This window comes from Puma concolor, chromosome B3, assembly GCF_028749965.1.
Source record: "Puma concolor isolate L17-30 chromosome B3, mPumCon1.1.hap2, whole genome shotgun sequence".
Taxonomy (NCBI): Eukaryota; Metazoa; Chordata; class Mammalia; order Carnivora; family Felidae; genus Puma; species Puma concolor.
The window spans coordinates 63827277-63841799 of NC_141672.1; the positions used below are offsets into that span (position 1 = coordinate 63827277).

General features: G+C 34.4%; 1 protein-coding gene across 12 annotated transcripts in view; it reads left to right on the top strand.

Annotated features, from left to right (window-relative positions):
* RALGAPA1 (Ral GTPase activating protein catalytic subunit alpha 1) overlaps positions 1-14523 on the top strand; it is a 271674-nt gene that overhangs the window by 182834 nt on the left and 74317 nt on the right. Inside the window, exon 36 of one of the 12 annotated variants that reach the window (XR_015252424.1) lies at positions 10722-10820. The exons of 10 other annotated variants lie outside the window; for them this stretch is intronic. Coding sequence is in view for 1 of the 2 variants with exons in the window: in XM_086709916.1 (XP_086566042.1) it covers position 126 (1 nt within the window). In the remaining variant the exon portion in view is untranslated. Of the gene's footprint in view, positions 1-125; positions 145-10721; positions 10821-14523 lie in introns of those variants that run through there. One more of the 12 variants, XM_086709916.1, reaches the window with a different exon arrangement.

Below are 14523 nucleotides of genomic sequence, written 5' to 3' on the forward strand. Positions count from 1 at the left end.
GTTCTTGATGCATATGTGATGTATATGGACAAGATTTCTGGGAAACCAGTGCTAGAAATTGCAGAATATCACTTAACTGGAATTCCTATAAGGTTGACATGTATATGTGCTACTTTCTTTTCTAGACTCAAAAAATAAAATTTATGGGTAAGTGCTTTGGGGCAGTATAACTAGAAACACATTAATAAAGCGATGCTTTGAATGTTACCATTACTCAGAATGCCTGTATTTCTGAGATCTCAAATCCACAACCTACTTAACATCCATTTCTCACTCTCTCACATCTTTGTCAGCTGCTGTTTTGTACTTTCATGTTTCCAGTTTTTTGCTTTTTCTGTTTCCACGGTCAGTCTGCCACCAACCTCTGATTTCACTTGCCCTGTCCAGCTAATTTGCACATTGTCAACTATAAAAATACCATTTCTGGCATTTTCAAAACTACTCTTCCATTTAAGTTTATATATGTAGGTATGTAGATAATCAATATATATATTAATTCCAATCAGTTCTCCAATTGGAATCATTCTTAACATCTACTTTCTCTACTCCTAGGCAGAGGTATATTACTAGAGAAAATGATCAAACCATTGTGATATAGGAGTTAGTGTAGATTCATGCTCCTTAACTTCATCAATACCTTCTCTACTGTTCGGCAAATTTCTTATCCCTTGTTTACTTCTTACCTTGTTTCTCAGAGTAATTATTATAAACCGCTTCTTTGTTTTTTAAGCCCTTCCTTATGGTCAAATGATCATCTCTATTCTAACCTCATTAAGGATTCAATTCAAATGTTTGACCTCTTATATAAAAGTCTGGTAGAACAATAGTTCCTAACCTTTCTTCTTCCTCCACACATTCACATTTTAACACACATTAGTCACATCTCATAAATTAAATTCAGTGATTCTGACGATTAAGGAACTAATTTGAATCAAGCCAACCGCATGCCATCATTATTCTATAGGAATGCATAGTAAAGATAATTCATTCCTTTCCCATATCAAACAACTCTGACTTATAACTTCCTCTCTTTAAAATTCCTTTTTTTTTTTAAATCTGTTTATTTTTGACAGAGAGACAGAATCTGAAGCAGGCTCCAGGCTCTTGAGTTGTCAGCAGAGTCTGAGGCCGGGCTCTAACCTGCCAACCCTGAGATCATGACCTGAGCCAAAGTCGGACACTTAACCGACTGAGCCACCCAGGCGCCCCTCGCTTTAAAATTTCTGTATTGAGCCATCTTTTCTTGCTCACCTTCAGTTTCAGAAAAGCCTTTTTTCCCCCATATGTACTTCTACTTACTACCTTTTCTGACTGCTCTAGGATCTTCAAAAAGTTATCCCATCTTTATCTTGTATTTCTACTTACCCTTTACCATCAGCACACCTGTTACTTTCCTTTAAACAAAACTTCTCAGTTACCATCCTTTGAAGCTACAGTCTATCTTTTTTATGCCTTTTACTACCAAATTTTATGAGAAAATAGAATCTTTACTCAATTCTTTGGTTTTTGTTGTTCTTAGCTTTTCTTAGAATAATCTTTTAAAAATAATGTTTCATTTCTCTGGTTATTATAGAAAATATACAATAGAAAAATAAACAATCTACCAGTAAAGCCTTGGATTGCCAAGTAACTTGTTCTTTGAGTGTTCCACAAGATGAGCAAACATTTATAATAAATTTTAACTTGATAAATGAGCCAGTGGTTCTTGAAATTGGCTTTAATATACGAGTGCTTTGGATTGCAAGCATGTTTCCAGAACAAATTATGATCACAAACCAAGGTTTTACTGTATTTATAACACTATTCTTAACATTTGTTTATGTAATTTTTCTCTTTTTTGATAGACATACATTTGATTTGTTTTAAAAAACTGGAATCACAGTAATATATATGTACATAGTAAGTTATCTTTTAAAAAGGACTTTATCATTGGGGTGCCTGGGTGGCTCAGTCCGTTAAGCATCCAGTTCTTGATTTCGGTGCAGGTCATGATCTCACAGTCATGAGATCAAGCCCTGCGTCAGGCTCCTTGCTGAGCATGGAGCCTGCTTGGGATTCTTGCCCTCTGCCCCTACCCCCAGCCTCTCAAAATAAATAAACATTTAAAAAAAATAAACATTTTTAAAACAAAATAAATAAACATTTAATAACATTTATTTTTTAAAATAAAACATTTTTTAAAACTTTATCATATTGTGAGCATTTTCCTCAACCATTTTGATATTTTTCAAAAATAATTTTTTATGGTGCCAAGTTCTGTGATTATTGGACATTTAAGTTGTTTTTAGTATCATGCCCTAGGATAGATTTCTAGAAATAGAATTATTACATCAAAGCATAAAAACTTACTTCAGGTCATATATATTGCAAAACCACCTTTCACTAAGTACTAATTTCTACTCCTACCAACACTGTATAAGAATACTTATAGAAATTCTACTTGGCCAACACAAGGTGTTAATCACATTTCTAAATCTTTCCTAGCTTGAGAGGCAGGTCATGGTATCTCTTTAATTTATAGTTCTTTATTAGTAACAAAGTTAATATTTTTCATGTATTTGTAACAAATTTTACTCCTTTCCAATTCCTTCTTAGTGTCCTTTTTCTATTTAAAGTGGAATTTTTCTAACCTGTAAGAGCTCTCTTACATATATGGTTATATAAGGATTAACTTTCGTACTTATTGTGGGAGTTTTCCCAATTAGTTGTTTGGCTATCAGTTTTCAACAATTTCACATTGTTTAACATACAGGTTTTTCATTTGTATGTAATTATGTCTCTCAGTCTTTTTTCTTTGGATTTTTTTCAATTGTTTAATCATACTTCAAGAATTAATTCTGTCTTGAAATCAGTTAAACATTCTATTATATTTCCTTCTAGATCCATAGTTACTTGTTGGAGTGGTAATTATTTTACATTTAATTCTTTATTTCTTCTGGAATACGTTTTAGTTTATGCAGTAAGAAATGAATATTGGAGAATAGTCTTTCTCTGTAATTTGTTGGTAATATATACCTTTCCCATTGATTTAATGTTTCCTTTATCAAATAGTAAGCTGTGTATTTCAAAACTATCTGTTCATTTCTTTTGATTTTTCTATGAATTTTGTTTAGATGTTAGTGTTTCACTTATTGTAGCTTTATATTTTAATATCTGATAGGCCCAGTCTTCTTCCTCACCCTCCTCATACATATGCTTCTTTTCTTAGATATTTTCACCTGTTTATTCTTCTAGATACATGTTAGAATTAGGCTGTTGTTTTCCAGAAAAAAATCCCATTGATATTTTGCTTTGATATGCAATAAAACTTTCATATAGAAAGAATAAGCACATTTGTTATCATTCTTCCCATTAGTAATCATGGCATGTTTTTCATTTATTCTGGGGCCCAGACATTACTTTTAGGGTTATTTTATTGCTGTGATGCTATTCTAAAATTTTTTTTAACATTTGTTTATTTTTGAGAGACAGAGAGAGATAGAGCACAAGCAGGGCAGGAGCAGAGAGAGAGGGAGACACAGAATCCGAAGCAGGCTCCAGGCTCTGAGCTGTCAGCACAGAACCCAATGCGGGGCTCGAACTCACAGACCGCGAGATCATGACCTGAGCTGAAGTCAGCCACTTAACCAACTGAGCCACCCAGGCGCCCCTGCAGTGATACTATTCTAAATAGAATTTATTTCCCATTATATTTTGCTATCCAGATACTTTAGTGAATTCTCTTATTTATTTTAAACATTTTATAGTTATCTCAGTCTTAGGATCTGTCTAGGTATATAATTATCTACAAATAATCTCTTTTCTAAGAGTTATGCCTGTTTTTGTTTATATCATGTTTTATTACATTGACTAGAACTTGCACTACAGTGTTCAGTAGTTATTGTAAGAGAGAGTGGACATCCTGTTAAAGGAATCTTTTTCAGCATCTATTCAAATTTTCATATAGTTTTGCTTTCTTAACTAATTGATGTACTTTAAAACCACTGCATTGATAATACTAAGTAATTCTTGCATTCTTGGGATAAACCCTACTGGGTCATTTGACTTCCTGTTATGTTAAATATACTAGATTTTCATTTTGAATTAGTGTATAGTCCACTTCTAAGCATATTCTATGTTTAAATTTTTATCTGTTCTTATTATGTTTTTAGAATTAAGGCTATAGCCAGGTTCATGAAATGAATATTATCTGTTGTTTGAAAATTTAGAACAATTAGTAAAATTTCTAATTCTTCCCATTTGTCTCGTTATTAGTCTCTGGGTTTTCTTTTAGCTCTTGGGTCATTTTCAATGTATTTTATCTTTTTGGTTTTTTACAAAACTCTTTTTCATTGAGACTTTCAAAACGCATACTAGCAGGTAATAGTATCATAATTCTGTCCTATTCCTTTTCTCCTTTTATTTTTGTTGGACTTTTTTTTTTCTCTTTTTAAAAAATTAATTAATTTATGTATTCCCATATTATCCTTCAAAGTTTTTCAACCTGGCTTTATTGAGATAGAATTGACATACAACATTTTGGTAGTTTATGGTTTAAACATAATGATTTGTAAATATACATATTGCAAAACAATTACCACAATAAGGTTAGTTAACACATCTATTTTAGTTACATGTTACAATTATTTTTTGTAATGAAAACTTTAAAAAACCCTCTCTCTTAGCAACCTTTAAATATATAGTACGGTACTGTTAACTATAGTTAGCATGCTGTACATTACTTCCCCCGAATTCATCTTACAACTGGAAGTTTATGCCCTTTGACCACCTTCACCAATTTTGCCCCTTACCCCCTCCCCACCCCTGGAACCAATCTGTTCTGTTTCTATGTGTTCAGTATTTCAGATTCCACATATAAGAGAGAACATACAATATTTGTCTTTCTTTGACTTATTTCACTTAGCATAATGCCCTCAAGGTTCATCTAAATTGTCACAAATGGCAGGCTTTCTTTCTTTTTTTTATGGCTGAATTCCATTATTTAGTTGGCTCTTGAACAACACGGGTCAGGGGCACCAACTCTCCCCACTCCTGTCCTCGTGCAGTTGAATGTCTGTATACAGCTTTGACTCCCCCAAAACTTAACTACTAATAGCCTGATGTTGACCAGAAGCTTTACTGATAGCATAAACAGTCAACTGACATATGTGTTATATGTTGTATGTGTTATATATTGTACTCTTTAAACTATAGGAAAAATGTTAACTGAGAAAATCATAAGGAAGAGAAAATATATCTATAGCACTGCACTGTATTTATTGAAAAATTTTTGTTTATAAGTGGACCCACACAGTTCAAACCCCTGTTGTTCATGGGTTAACTGTACATGTATACCACATTTTCTTAATCCATTCATCTGTTGATGGACAGGTTGTTTTTCACACATTGGCTATTATAAATAATGCTGCAGTGAACATGGGGATGCAGATATCTCTTCAAGAGAGTAATTTTGTTTCCTTTGGATATATACCCAGAAGTGGGATTGCTGGATTATGGTTCTGTTTTTAATTTTTTGAAGAACCTCCATACTGTTTTCCATAATGGCTGCATCAATTTACATTCCCACCAACAGTGTACAAGGGTTGTCTCTTTTGTACATCTTTGCCAGTACTTGTTATCTCTTGTCTTTTTGATGATAGCTATTCTAACAGTTGTGAGGCGGTATCTCCCTGTGGTTTTGATTTGCAGTTCCCCAATAATTAGTGATGCTGGACACCTTTTCATGTACCTGTTGGCTATTTGAATATCCCCTTTGAAAAATATCTCTTTGAGTCCTTGGCCATTTTTCTTAGGTCCTCTTTTCTTTTTTTGCCCACTTTAATTGCATTACTTGTTTTATTACTGTTGAATTATATGAGTTACTAATATTTTGAATACTAACCCATTATCAGATACATATATATAATTCGCAAATATTTTCTTCCATTTCGTAGGTTCCCTTTCCGTTTTGTTTATCATCTGTTCTGCTATGCAGAAGCTGTTTAGTTTGACGTAGTCCCACTTGTTTGTGTTGGTTTTGGTTTGGAGTTTTGGTTTTGTTGCTTGTGCTTTCATATCTAAAAAAAATCACTGCCAAGACCAATGTCAAAGAGCTTACCTTCTATTTTTCTTCTAGGAGTTTTATGTTAAGTCTTTGATCCATTTCATGTTAGTTTTTGTGAGTGGTATAAGGTAGGAGTCCAGTTTCATTCTTTTGCATGTGAATATCTGTTTTTCTCCATACCATTTATTGAAGAGACTATCTTTTCTCCATTGAGTATTCTTGGATCCCTTGTCAAATATTAGTTGACTGTTTATGCATCGGTTTATCTCTGGGTTGTCAGTTCTGTTCCATTGATCTTTGTTTTTATTACAATACAATTTGATGACTATAGTGTTGTAATATAATTTGTAATCAGTAAGTGTGATGCCTCTAGCTTTGTTATTCTTTCTCAGAATTGCTTTGACTATCTTGGGTCTTTTGTGATTCCATATGAATTTTAGTATAGTTTTTCTGTTTCTGTGAAAAATGCCATTGGGTTGATAAGGATTACAGTGAATCAGTAGATTACTTTGGATCAAATGAACATTTTAATACTAATCCATGAACCACAGGTTATCTTTCTCTTTATTTGTTTCTTCAATATCTTTCATCAATGTCTTAAAGTTTACATTATGAAAACCTTTTATCTTGGTTAAATTTTTTCCTAAGTAAATTTTTTGGATGCTATTATAAATGAGATTTTCTTTATTTCTTTGGCAGATAATTCAATGTTAGTATATAGAAAAATGACTGATTTTTGTATCCTACATTTTTATTGAATTTGTTTACTAGTTCTAACAGTTTTTTTATGGAATCTTCTGGATTTTCTTATAAGGTCATGTCATCTACAAAAGGAGATAATTGTATTACTTTCTTTCCAATTCAGATGCTTTCTATTTCTTTTTCTTGCTTGATTGCTCTGGCGAGGACTTCCAGTACTATATTGAGTAAGAGTGATGAGAGTGGGCACCCTGATCTGTTCCTGTTCTTAGGAAGAAATCTTTCAGTTTTTCTCTGTATGATGGTAGCTGTGAGCTTGTCAGATAAGGCCTTAATTATGTTAAGGTGCATTCCTACTCTGTCCAGTTTGTTGAGAGTGTTTGTCATGAATGGATATTGAATTTTGTCAAATTCTTTAGCTGCATCTATGGAGATGATTGTGTGAATTTTATCTTTTATTCTGTTAATGTGATGTATTACATCTATTGATTTGCATGTGTTGAACCATCCTGGCATCCAGAGGATGAATCTTACTTTATCATGTTGTTTGATCCTTTAATGTACTGTTGAATTCTGTTTGCTAGTATTTTGTTGAGAATTTTTGCATCTGAACTCATGAGATGTTGGCCTGTAATATTCTTTTCTTATAGTATTCTTAACAAGCTTGGGTATCAAGGTAGTGCTCTCCTGATAAAATGAATTTGGAAGTATTCCCTCCTTTTCACTTTTGTGGAAGAGTTTGAGAAGGATTGGTATTACTTCTTTAATTATTGAGTAGAATTCACAGTGAAACCATCTGGTACAGGGCTTTTCTTTGTTGGAAGGTTTTTTTTTTTTTTTTTTTTAACGTTTATTTATTTTTTTGGGACAGAGAGAGACAGAGCATGAACGGGGGAGGGGCAGAGAGAGAGGGAGACACAGAATCGGAAACAGGCTCCAGGCTCTGAGCCATCAGCCCAGAGCCCGACGCGGGGCTCGAACTCACGGACCGCGAGATCGTGACCTGGCTGAAGTCGGACGCTTAACCGACTGCGCCACCCAGGCGCCCCTGTTGGAAGGTTTTTGATTACTGCTTCCATCTGCTTACATGTTTAGACTTTCTGTTCTTTGATAATTAAGTCTTGGTAGGTTGTACATTTCTAGGAACTTACCATTTCTTTTAGGTTGTCCAATCGTTTGGCATATAGTAGTTTATCATAATCTCTTACGATCATTTGCATTTCTGCGGTATCAGTTGTAATATCTCCTCTTTGTTTATAACATTCATTCAGGTCCTCTTTTTTGTGGTTTATTTAGCTAAAGGTTTTCCAATCTTGTTCATATTTTCAAAGAACCAGCTCTTGGTTTTGATCATTTTTTCTGTTTTCCTATTCTTTATTTCATTTATTTCTGCTCTAGTTTTTATTGTTTCCTTTCTTCTGTTAACTTTAGGCTTAGTTTATTCTTCTTTTTCTAGTTCCTTTAGGTGTAAAGTTAGGTTATTCATTTGAGATCTCTTTTTTTTTTTTTTTTTTATTTTAGAGAGAGAGAGCACAAACAGGGGAGAGGGGCAGAGGGGGAGAAAGAATCTTAAGCAGGCTCTGTGCTCAGCGCAGAACCCAGCGTGGAGCTCAGAGCTCAATCCCATGACCCCGGGATCATGACCTGCACCAAAATCAAGAGTCAGACACTCAACTGACTGAGCCACCCAGGCGCCTCTCTTTTTTCTTGATGTATGTATATATCACTATAAACTCCCCTCTTGAAACTACTTTTGCTGCATTCTATAAATTATGGTTTGTTGTATTTCCTTTTTTGTTTGTCTCAAGATATTTTTAATTTCCCTGTTGATTTCTTTTTTGACCCATTGGTTGTTTAGGAGTGTGTCATTTAGTTTCCATGTATTTGTGAATTTTTCAGCTTTCCTCCTGTTTATTGATTTCTAGTTTAATTCCTTTGTGTTTGGAAAAGATACATGATATAAGATTTCTATCTTCTTGAATTTGTTGAGATTTGTGTTCCAGCACATGATCTGTCCTAGATCGTGTTGGCCTGTAATTTTCCATGTGCACTTGAGAAGAATGAATGTGCACTTAAGAAGAATATATATTCTGCTACTGTTGGACAGAATGTTCTATATATATCTGTTAAGTCTGTTTGGTCTGTAGTACTGTTCAAATGTACTTTCTTGCTTGATTTCCTGTCTGGATGATTTGTTCATTGTTGAGAGTGGGGTGTTAAAGTCCCCAGCTGTTACTGTATTGCTGTTTATTTCCCTTTACTGTTACTATTTGCTTTATATAGTTAGATGCTTCAGTGTTGGATGCATAAATATTTATAATTGTTTTGTCTTGACGGATTGACCCATTTATGGTAGTGACTTTCTTTTTTTTTTTTTTTTTTTTTACTGTTTTTAACACACAGTCTACAAATATAGCAACCTTTGCTTCTTTTTGTTGTTTTACCATTTGCTTAAGATATTGTTTTCCATCCCTTCATTTTCATACTCTGTGTTGTGTTGTCTGTAAAGCTAAAATGAGTCTCTTGTAAGCAGCATATCATTTGGAACTCACTTTTTTTTTCTGATCTATTCAGCCATTCTGTCTTTTGATTGGCAAATTTAATTCATTAACATTTAAAGTAATTATTGAGAGGTAAAAACTTACTAATGCCATTTTTTCATTGTTTCCATTTTGTAGATAGTTTGTTTTTTGCTTTCTCTACTGGTGTCTTCATTTGTGATCTAAAGACTTTTTAGAGTAGTATGTTTGAGTCCTTTGTCATAATTTTTTGTGTATCTACTACAGGATTTTCCTTTGTGGTTACCATGAGGCTTATATAAAATATGTTATATTTATAATGTCTTATTTGAAGCTGATTAGAACTTGATAGGTAGCATACTGAAACTTTAGATTTTTACTTCTTCCTTGCATTTTAGGTTATGTTACTACAGTTTATATATTTTTTATATTGTGTATCCAATAACAAATTATTATGTTTATGATTTTTAAACATTTTCTAACTTTTAAACTAGAGTTGTAATTAATTATGTACCATGATTACAGTGGGCTTTCTTGTCTTGATACACATAATCTACTTAATCTTTCCAAAGAAACAGTTTCTCATTTATTATATTCTATTATGTCTTTTTTTTTTTAGAAGGGAGAGCCCTTTTTTTTTTTAATTTATTTATTTATTTTGAGAGAGAGCAAATGGGGGCCAAGAGAGAGGGAGAGAGAGAATCTCAACCAGGCTCGGCGCTGTCAGCAGGATGGAGAGCCCCATGTGGGGCTCCAACTCACAAACCATGAGATCATGACCTCAGCTAAAATCAAGAGTTGGACACTTACCTGACTGAGCCCACCAGGCACCCCTATGTTCTATTTTTTAACTCATTAATTTTTGTTTATTATTTCTTAATTTATAAGTTTTATATTGTTCTTTTTCTTCTAGAATTGAATGTTATTTGTCTTAGTTTTATTATTTTTTTATTTTATTTTATTTTATTTTTTTGTTCAATATATGAAATTTATTGTCAAATTGGTTTCCATACAACACCCAGTGCTCATCCCAAAAGGTGCCCTCCTCAATACCCATCACCCACCCTCCCCTCCCTCCCACCCCCCATCAACCCTCAGTTTGTTCTCAGTTTTTAAGAAGTTTTATTATTTTTTAACAATGAAATAGTCTTAGGGTATAAAATTTTTCTGAGTATATAGCTCCTATCGATTTTTTTAGCCTCAGTTTAAACATTTTTTTTTAAATCCTTTCCCTAAACTACCCCTAACTCTTTACCTTCTCCGTAGTCATGTTTGGACCTTCGATGTGCTCTCACAGACCCCTGTAACACTTCCTTGTCATAGCATTTATCACACCATATTATTATTATTTCTTAGATATTTTTATTACTTCTTTCCAAGATAGTTATAATAACTCTCTAGGTAATCTGTGAGTTCTTGTATCCTAACTCTTCCCCATGATAATTTATCTTTGGTACTAGATGGTCAAGTCCTTGAGGGCAGGAATCATATCTCTTTTGCTGTCTTGCTCATCATGTGTTCTCAGACCTCACTGCTCTACAGAAACTATCCTTCTGAAGGTTAGTATCCTGACCATCAAGTCTAAAGTTTTCTCAGTCCTCACCAGGCCCTTTGATTTATCTGATTAACTAAATTTAGTTAATTTAATAAGCATTTTAAAAGATTTAAAAGATTACAGCAGTTAGATTTACAAAATAATTGATTACAAAGCACAGAGTTCCCACACACCCTCTTTCCTCCTTCACATAATTTTCTCTGTCTCTTGTATCCTTGTGGTAACATTTGTTAAAATTGCTAAAACAATATTGATATATTATTATTAACGGAAGTCCATAGTTTACATGAAGAGTTCATTCTCTGTGTTGTACATTGTATGCATTTTGACAAATTAGTAACACGTGTCCACCATTACAGTATCCTATATAATAGTTTCACTGCCCTAAAACCCCCCTGAGTATTATATCCCCTAATTTAATACTATTGTCTCTTCTCTAAAATGTTCTTCTCCCCTGGCTTCTGTAACACTATAATTACCTTGTTCAACTCCTAGTTTTCTATTATTCCAAGTTTGTCTTCACTGGTTCATCTTTTACCTCCTAACCCCGTAACATAGCTATCCCTCTCATTGTGATATCTCTCATACCTTCTCAACCCCATTCTTGCCATGTACTCCTCCTGTCTCTCAATTCTCAGTCATAATTTTGCATCTGCCTGTTACAGATTTTTACCTGCTTCCTCATTACCATTTCAAAGTCACCATTTCATTGCCAAATCAAATCCTCTCATAATTTTCTTGGTTATGTTTAGAAATATCGTATCAGTCACCTAAACTTGACCATTTCCTTTCCCTTGCCCTTCCTCTGTCTCTCCTTTGCTTCTCTTGCCCCCAACCCCTTGATTCATGTTCTTATTACTTTTAAGAGAGTGTTAGAAGGTGGGGGAGTGGGGTGGTAAAGTATCCCCCAAATTAACAAGGCCCTTTGGGAATGGAAAACAAAGCAGGCAACTCCACACAGTTTACACAGAATTTTGGGGGGGTAACTTACTGACACGGGGGATCAGGCAGAGGACAGTCCACAGCAGCTGCATAGTTATTCTCTGCAAAGTCCAGACCTTAGTCCACAAATTTTATAGAACGAAGAGACATGCAGTAGGGCATTGTAGTGAGATCAGAGGGTTCACAAGCCCTTAGATTGTTTGCATGCACCTGATTAACAGCTAACCTTTAATTAGACCTCGTGATACCACCTGTGCATCAGGGAAGGGAAAGACAATGTTCTCTCTAACAGATTCATGAGAGGCCAAAACAAGCCATCTCAGCCTTGGCAAGCATTTCTAAGGAATGTATATTAACCTCCAAGGGGCCCTGAACACATAGCCACAAGCAAACATGAGTAAGATAGTGAGCCAAAGATGGAGTAAGTATTGAGAGTTATAACAACTCTCTTAAGTATAGGCTCTCATCTCCTGACTTCCCCATCTAAACAGTCCTCACCACCAGAATAATATTTCTAAAGTAAAATTTTGATTTTTTTTTCCTTAGTGTCTTTCTAGTGCGTGGACTAGACTCTTTAGTCCAGAGCTCAGTTCATACCAGCCAGTCTTGGCTGTTCATGGTTCTTTATGTTACCTTATGCTCTTGTACTTCTTGGCTCCTGCTAAACTACTACTTGTCTTATATATACCTTGACTATATGGGGGACATCTTACTTGAGAAAGCATAGGCATTTTTTTTAATACTCTATACCAAATGAATGCATGCCATTTATTAGTTTGCTTTTTTAAAAAAGAAACAAGTTTCCTTTCTTTTTTCAATGCAGTGGGTTCAAATAAATTCACTCTATGTGACATTAAAATGAATTTTGAGCTATTTCTCAAGAAACCGGTAGACAAACCTGATTACAGGCACACCTCATTTTGCTGTGCTTTAGTTTATTTCACTTCGCAGTTACAGCCATTTTTACACAGTGAAGGTTTGTGGCAACCCTGTGTCAAGCAAGTCTGTCAGCACCATTTTTTCCAACAGCATTTGCTCACTTTATGTCTGTCTGTCACATTTTGGTAATTCTCGTAATATTTCAAACTTTTTCATTATATTTGTTATGGTGATCCATTATCAGTGGTTATACAGCTTGCTGAAAGCTCAGATGATGGTTAGCATTTTTAGTAATAAAGGTTTTTTTTAATTGAAGTATGTACTTTTTTAGACATAATGCTATTGCACACTTAATAAACTATGATATAGTCCAAATGTAACTTAGAAATGCACTGAGAAACAAAAAAAAATTCATTTGACTTTATTGCTACATTCACTTTATTGTAGCCTAGAACTGAACCTGCAGTATCTCTGAGGTACACTTGTACTTGTCTGATGAACTAGGGAGAAAAAATGAAAAGTTACATTATTTTTCATAAAATGTTTATTATGAGAGAAAGTAATGTGCACATGCAGGATAAGGTAAGAAGCAGAGAAGGCCGGGGGGAGGGGGAAGGGCATGGGTAGAATCCCAGGCAGGCCCTGCACTGCAGAAGCCAGTGCGGGGCTCAATCTCACAAACCATGAGATCATGACCTGGGCCAAAATCAAGAGTTGGACACTTACCCAACTGAGCCACCCAGACACCTCAAAAAAGTTACATTGGTTATACTCTTATCTCCCTAGACTATTTATAGATCTTTTATTTTCTTTGACTAGATTAACTGATTCCTGTTCCTCATGGTTGAACCACTGGATTTTTTTTATTTCAAATCTCAGAATTTATATTATTATTTCTATTGCAGTGTATATGTAGGGATTCAGAAGTGCTTATAACTTAGCAGACTTTGCTTTGAATTTTCCAGTAGTAAGCTCATAATACTTCGTTAGTGCTATGCGTATTCTTATATGGTCACACAGAAGTTGCAAGTTCATTAATTTTTTTTTCTGGTACCTTATTGTTCATTTTTGTGGTATATATTAAGCTAATGTCAATATACCAAACATTTTAGCAGCAGTAGTTAGTAAGCAGAAAAATAAGAAGAAATGGTGAAAGATTAAAATTTGAGATGAAAGGGCAGCTGAGCTCTGCTTTTACAAATTGTAAGAAGGTCGCTGCACCTGGGTGACTCAGTTGTAAGTGTCCAACTTCAACTCAGGTCATCATCTCACAGTTCATGGGTTGGAGCCCTATGTTGGGCTCTCTGCTGACAGCTCAAAGTCTAGAGCCTGCTTCAGATTATGTCTCCCTGTCTCTCTGCCCCTCCCCTGCTCGTGTTCTGTTTCTCTCTCTCTCAAGAATAAATAAATGTAAAAAAAATTTTTTTAATAAAAAAAATTGGAAGAAGGTCATAGATAATATAAAGATGATTTCTCTTTTACTTTTGCATTGTAAAGATTTATATTCTCTTTTTTCCTACATGGCACATATCTTTCTCTCAACTTTTAGATTTTTTTAAATGTTTATTTATTTATTTTCGGGGTGGGTACAGAGAGAGAGGAAGACAGAGTACCCCAAGCAGGCTCCACACTATCAGCACAGAGCCTAACACGGGGCTTGAACTCCTGAATGGTGAGATCATGACCTGAGCCAAATCAAGAGCCAGCCGTTTAACCTACTGAGCCACCCAGACACCCCCCAACTTTTAGATTTATATAGTACTAAGTGAACAGTTCTGAGTCTTTCCAATTTTATAAATTATGATTTATGAGTTCTAATTAATAGTCCTTTGCCTAAATAAAATGAAAATGTTTGAAATATTGCAAGAATTCCCAAACCGTGACAC